This window comes from Microtus pennsylvanicus, chromosome 14 (genome assembly GCF_037038515.1).
Source record: "Microtus pennsylvanicus isolate mMicPen1 chromosome 14, mMicPen1.hap1, whole genome shotgun sequence".
NCBI classification, from domain to species: Eukaryota; Metazoa; Chordata; class Mammalia; order Rodentia; family Cricetidae; genus Microtus; species Microtus pennsylvanicus.
Window position 1 is genome coordinate 278469 of NC_134592.1, and position 7035 is coordinate 285503.

The window sequence follows — 7035 nt, forward strand, 5'->3', positions numbered from 1 at the left end:
AAAAAAAGAAATGTCATCCTGATACTTTGTTACTATAACATTGATTTCTGCTTTAAATCCAATTATTTATAATCTGCACAAGGTTTTTAACTGAGAAAGTACATGCTCAAAAGAGTTGACCCTTGAGAATTCTATTAGCATATTAAATACAGTGTTGGTAGAAGCATTGCTGGAGCATGCAGCATTCTGTACAGAAGAACATTAAACTGATGAAATAATGGATAATACATATGTATTTGAAGGAAAGAAACATTGAAAAATAAGCCTCTATAAGATCAGGTATTTTTGGGTTTTTTTTTTTTTTTTACTTTTATGCTATGGTTTTCTTTACGTTCATGTTATGGAGTTTATATGATACTTGAAGGGTTGTCCAAATATTTGAGAAAAAAAAGAGTTAATCTCTTAAATTTAAAACAAAAGTTCCAACAAAAATACAACCTTTAAAGTCTCTTAAAAGATGATCCTTATAGACCTCTTTTCTGAGAAAATCACAATTGACTCCAGTGCTATGACCTTGCAGGAAAAGTTCAGGACTTCACTGGATTTGAGACTACTAGTTTTTCATTTCACATCTAATGTTTGCTGTAAATATCATCAAGTTATTGAAGTTCTCTAAAATAAATTATTATTATCAACTAATACTCACCACAATCAGTTCATAAAGAAACTTCCTGGTACTTCTGCCTTTATGGCAATCTTCCTTTAATTTCTTGACAATATAAGAAACCCTTTCTGGTTCGTTGTCTGCTTGAATTTGATCAAAATCTTCCTGTGCCAGATGTGAGTAGTCCAGGACATTAGCTAAAACTTTCCAATCATATATGTTTTCTGACACCAGAGTCAATACAACAGAGTATATATAAGTCAGATTTTTAAATGGCAAGGCAATTTGCTCCAAAAGATTCTTGGTTGTCAAAATACTATCAGATATAGACATTACTTGTTCTTTGCAAATCACCTTGACATTTTTACAATGTACAAGTCCAATCTTACCTCGAAGGACACCTACATACCACTCTTTCACTTTGGACTGTCCAATGGCTCTTACTGTGCCTTCTCCAAGAAGGGCAATTATATCCCCCTTTAAATACTCAAGTAAATAGTCAATTTTACTTTGCCTTAGTACTGTCTTCACTGTGATCCCATAGTTGGTGAATTTCACTTTTTTAACTTGGAAAGTGGGGTAGTTGATAAACCCTGTCGATAACAAAAGCACTCTCTTGCTTTCTCTCTCCTGGAAGTAGCTCTGCAGATCTAAGAGCCTTTTGAGGTTTGGGGCTGGATCAGGTGAAGTGACAAAGAATTGTGTGACTGGTTTTCCATCCAGAGACCCCGCATGAACCCGGAAAACAAACGAGTGCATCTCTCTGTGGTCAACTGAAGAAAAGAAAACTTGTTGATGGATGACTGCACCTGCTTCCAATTGCCTTTGTGCAATTATTTGTCTTTCTCTCTCTAACTTTACTTCAAAATCAGGATCACATGAAAAAGCCGAAATAATTAAATTTTGTGGCTTGTCAAGTAACCATGAATGCTTTCCCCAGAGATAAAATACTACCGGAGATGTATTTTTTCCACCCATCCTAATGTCAGAGACTGCAAACTTTCCTGGCACATAGTTGTGCCCACAAACTACAAAAACAACAGTAAAACTTGGATGGATATATTTGGGCCCATAAATTCCAATGGAAGTGGTTTTGTGAATATAATTCCAAATAGTAGCAGCTGGTGGCTGAATGGCCTCAGCTTGTACAGCTATGACTATGTACATTACGTGGCTCAGATCAAGAAACTTTGCTTGGATGGTGTCTTTGTAGACATAGCAGTTGTTCAGTGCTTGGAAAGAGCCTTCTCTGTCCAGGCTGTATAAACACACCATTTTTGTCATGACTTGGCTCAGGGGATCTATTTTTACTTCTGCTCCAATTTTCATCTCCAGCAAAATAGCTCTTATGGTTTTAGGGTTGCTTAACCTTATTTCCAAAAGAGGGCTTACAGTACAGGAGAGATTATGGTTCAGCTTTGGTGGAGGATCCAGAAACGCTCTCAGAGATACCTCCTGGAATTCTCCTATGGCTATGTTTCCCTGGGGTACATGAACAATGATGTCTGAGTCAGGTAACTGAACTGACCCTCCTTGGTGGTTTAATTTACAAACTGCAATGGTCTCTGCAATTTGTGTTTGAGCCCATCCAGGACTTTGATTAATTATATTCAGATCCATACAAGAGCGAGCTAGCTGACGTTGACTTAACCAAGCCATTTTGTATGCTTCTCGGTCATTTTGAAGCCACTCTAGGTCTTGTATTAGGATTTGGTCAGAGTGGTGTATACTCTGATGAGCATGTGACGTATCATGTAAGATGTCCAGGAGTTCTGAAACACTCTTAGACCTTTCCGACTTCTTTGAGGAAGATGGCCCAAGCACCTGATCCATGTCAAGTTCATCTTCAGAGGAATCAAAAGAATTCCCTGTTTCAATTTGTTTTACAAAAAGAAAAGGATCTTCCTTCAAAATGGACATATTATCTCTCTTTTGTTTATTTCTTAGCTTAGTGATGTCCTCCAGAAATGGGTTCGAAGCAGATAGTTCATTCCAGAATGGATTTGCAGCTTTGGCAACACTATCACCATGGTGAGTAGAAACATCTGTCCAGTTGTGAGGCAAGTCTAACCCCTGGCATGCTTGTTATTTAAGCAAAAATAATGCAAAGAAAAAATAAGTGGGAATCTGAGATAAAACCACGATTAATTTACTCATAGGTTAAAAATGCAAAAACTTACTTTAGGCTTTGATTTTTGATGCTGTTCTCCACTACAAGCTTAGTAGTAAAACCATATCCACTTATTTAAAAATGAGGAAAGGGGAAGTTTATACCAAGTTATTGTAAGTACAGATACATTAATTCTATTTTAAAGGATCATGAAATATAAAGTAAATGTATGTTGAGTATAGTATATAATTATTTATAACAACACATTAATAACGCATTTAACACATTTACTTTATTTACATAAAGTTATTTCTTAGTATTTTATGTTTCATTTACCTAAGTAAACACTGAAAAAAAGTAGCCAACATCCATAATTTTTCTAAACATTGAGCTGTTGGTCTCATTATATCCAAAAAATTAATTTGAAGTCTTTCTTTTCAAATAAAATCTAAGGATTGTCAAACATACCCTTATGAACTTGAGTAGTTTTCAAAGCAACCTTGTAAGTTAAAATTGTCATTAATTATTCATTTCTGGCAACATTCCAGTATAAACAACATTACTTTTTGAATGTGTGTGAAAGACACATTGAAAAACCAGACTGACAGTGAAATTACTGCCTGCAGGAATTCACCGAACTTCTGAAAAATTGTAATGGTAAAATATGGGATGTCAGTAGAAACAGAAACACTTCATTGTTTCTCTGGAAAGGGCTTGAAGAACACATAAAAACAATGTAATCAAGGTCATTTTATGTTTAGAGTGGCTTTTGTTTGCCTCTTTCTACTAGTCTAATGACTAGTCACAAACATGAAGACATGCGCAGTTGATACTGCTGTAGGGACAATGAAAGCCACGGGGACAACTGAGTCATTGGAAGTTTTCTATAAACAAGAGTTTCAGAAAACTGTTACCTTTTTCCTAATGAAGCTTTTATTTTGCTTTAAGTAAGTTATGTTGCTTATTTAAAGGTATAAGATGGATTTTGAAAAACAGAAAGAGTATTTCTCTTGTTATCACACATCCTCTATTCATCTACCCCAACTCTCTCAAAACTCATTTTTTACTACGAGCATCAGGTCAATTGGATTCTGCTTCATGAAAATTACTAGGCTGCATCAGTTCCTGCTTGTCACCATTACCCTCAAGTTCACAACATTTGCAGAACATACTATTTGTTTATTAATGAATTTATAAATTAATGATATTTATTGTAATCTGTCAATATGCTATATTTGTGTGTGTGAGTGTGTGTGATATGTGTGTGCATGTGTCTGTGGGGCATGTGTGTGGTGCATGTATGTGGGTGCATGTGCATGTGGTTTATGTGTGAGCATGTGTGTGAGGGGCATATGTGTGTGGTGTGTGTATGTGGTGCATGTGTTTGTGTGCATGCACATGTGTACATGCGCACAGTGCCTGTGGGGGAGGTATGCATACAATTACACCTATATGTGGAGAACAGATATCAACATCAGGTGCTTCCCTCTATTAAGGTTCACCTTATATTTTGAGACAGGGTCTCTCATTGAACCTAGAGCTCACTGATTAGCTACATTTTCTGGGCAGTAAGCTCCAGATATCTCCCTGTCTCTGATCCCCTAGCACTGGGACTACAGATGAATACCCATGCCTGGTATTTACTGTATTAAGGCAAAATAAAGTGTTGTTTTCATGCTTAAATGGAAAGCATTTCATACATAAAGGCATCTCTCTAGCCCTAGCACGCTAATAAGTGTACTTTATGAAGAAAGCACTTATCAATAGGCCAAGATAGAAATCAGAGAAACTGTCAAAATAGCCACAAGTAGCATAAAACTCGGAGTAATTCTAACCAAACAAGGGGAAGACTTGTATAACAAGAACTTTAAATCTTTGAAGAAAGAAATTGAAGAAGACGCCAGAAGTGGAAAGATCTCCCATGCTCTTGGGTAGGTAAAATTACCATAGTAAAAATGGCAATCTTACCAAAAGCAATCTACAGATTCAATGCAGTGCCCATCAAAATCCCAGTAAAATTCTTCACAGACCTCAAAAGAACAATACTGCACTTTATATGGAAAAGCAAGGAACTCAGAATAGCCAAAACAATCCTATAATAAAAGAAACATTGGAGGTATCACAATTCCTGACTTCAAACTCTACTACAGAGCTATAGTACTGAAAACAGCCTGGTATTGCCATAAAAATAGACAGAAAGACCAATGGAACTGAATGGAAGACCTGGATATTAATCTACAAACCTTTGAACACCTGATTTTTGACAAAGAAGCAAAAAATATTAAATGGAAAAAAGAAAACATATTTAACAAATGGTTCTGGCATAACTGGATATCAACATATAGAAGAATGAAAATAGATCCATCTCTCTCTCCATGAACAAAACTCAAGTCCAAATGAATCAAAGACCTCAACATAAAGCCAGCCACACTGAACCTTATAGAAGAGAAAGTGAGAAGTACACTTGAATGCATTGGTACAGAAAACCACTTCCTAAATATAATCCCAGCAGCACAGATACTGAGAGAAACAATTAATAAATGGGACTTCCTGAAAGTGAGATGCTTCTGTAAAGCAAAGGACATGATCAATGAGACAAAATGACAGCCTACAGAATGGGAAAAAATCTCTACCAACCCCACATCAGACAGAGGTCTGATCTCCAAAATAGACAAAGAACTCAAGAAATTGGTCATCAAAAGAACAAATAATCCAATAAAAAATGGAGTACAGACCTAAACAGAGAACTCTCAACAGAGGAGTCTAAAATGGCTGAAGACACTTAAGGAACTGCTCAACATCCTTAGTCATCTCTGAGATTCCATCTTACACTTGTAAGAATGGCCACATTATGACAACTTGTGCTATGGACGACTTATACTATAGAGGATGTGGGGTAAAAAAAAAACACTCCTGAATTGCTGGTGGAGTGCACAGCCCCTTTGGACATCAGTGTAGCAATTTCTCAGAAAATTAGGAAATAACCTTCTTCAAGACCCAGTAATACCACTTTTGGGTATATAGCCAAAGGATGCCCCATCGTGCCACAAGGACATGTGCTCAACTATGTTCATAGCAGCATTGTTTGTCATAGTCTGAACCTGAGAACAATCTAAATGCCCCTTAACTGAAGAATGGATAAGGAAAATGTGCTACATTTACACAATGGAGTACTACACAGCAGAAAAAAATAGCAACGTCTCAAAATTTGCCAGCAAATGGATAGAGCTAGAAAACATCATATTGAGTGAGGTAACCTAGAACCAGAAAGAGAATTATCATATCTACTCACTCATAAGTCGTTTTTAAACATAAAGCAAAGAAAGCTAGCCTACAAACCATGATTCCAGAGAACCTAGACAACAATGAGGACCCAAAGAGAGACATACAGGGATCTAATTATTATGGGAAGTAGAAAAAAAACAAGATCTCCTTATTAATTGGGAGCATGCGGGCCATGGGAGAGGATTAAAAGGGAGAGGAGAGACAGGGAGGGGAGCAAAGCTCAATAAAATCAATTTAAAAAGAAAGCATTTATCTTTAATGTTATTCTATTTCTGATAGCACTTGTACTTGAGAATTTTGTATATCTTCTATAGCAATTTTTAGAGGCAAACATTCCATATGTATAGGAAATCATTTGACTTAATTACACAGCAACATTACCATATTATAAATTCTTGTACCTGTAATATGATTTTTTGAGAGTTTTGAGACTTCCATGTCAACCAAATTTCCTTCAGATCTGCTTTGAGCAATTCCTCTTGGCCAGCAATAGGCTCTTTCACTGATTAGCATTTTGTCATCTACAAAGCAATTAGAGGATACATTTATTGTATGAATATATAAGCAGGTTGACAAAGGAAACAACCTAAAAAAATGATTATTCTTATTTAAACAGAAAACCTCATGTAACTATCTATACAGAGATAGGCAGTGGTCACTCATGCCTTTTCCCAGCACTCAGTAGGCAGAGGCAAAAAAATTTCTGTGAGTTCAAGGCCAGCCTAGTGTAATAAAGCAAATTCCAGGACAGCCAGAGCTGTTACACAGAGCAGAGGTCTCTGCTTCTACTAAATGTCCTGAAATGAATGTTATTGCTATTTTGAAAAATGTCAATTCTAGATTAACCCCAAACAATGAATTTACTGTGGAAATTAGTATGTCAATATAAAAGCCTGAGATAAGAGAAAGAATAGTAAGTTGACAGGTTAATAAATGGATAATCACAGATGACTAGCAAATTAAATAAAACTAATCTGAAAAATCCCAAATTCTTCTACATGTTCAATGCAATCCCAAGAAAAATTACATTAGATAT

At 36.1% G+C, this 7035-nt stretch overlaps 1 protein-coding gene across 1 annotated transcript in view; it reads right to left on the bottom strand.

The window, feature by feature from the left end:
* The window catches only part of Macc1 (MET transcriptional regulator MACC1), a 30101-nt gene extending 23589 nt beyond the window's left edge, over positions 1-6512 (bottom strand). Inside the window, exons 1-2 of the mRNA XM_075948354.1 lie at positions 6401-6512; positions 647-2685 (exon numbers count right to left, since the gene is read on the bottom strand). Of these exons, the coding sequence (XP_075804469.1) occupies positions 647-2685; positions 6401-6512 (2151 nt within the window). The remainder of the gene's footprint in view (positions 1-646; positions 2686-6400) is intronic.
* Positions 6513-7035: the final 523 nt, after the last annotated feature.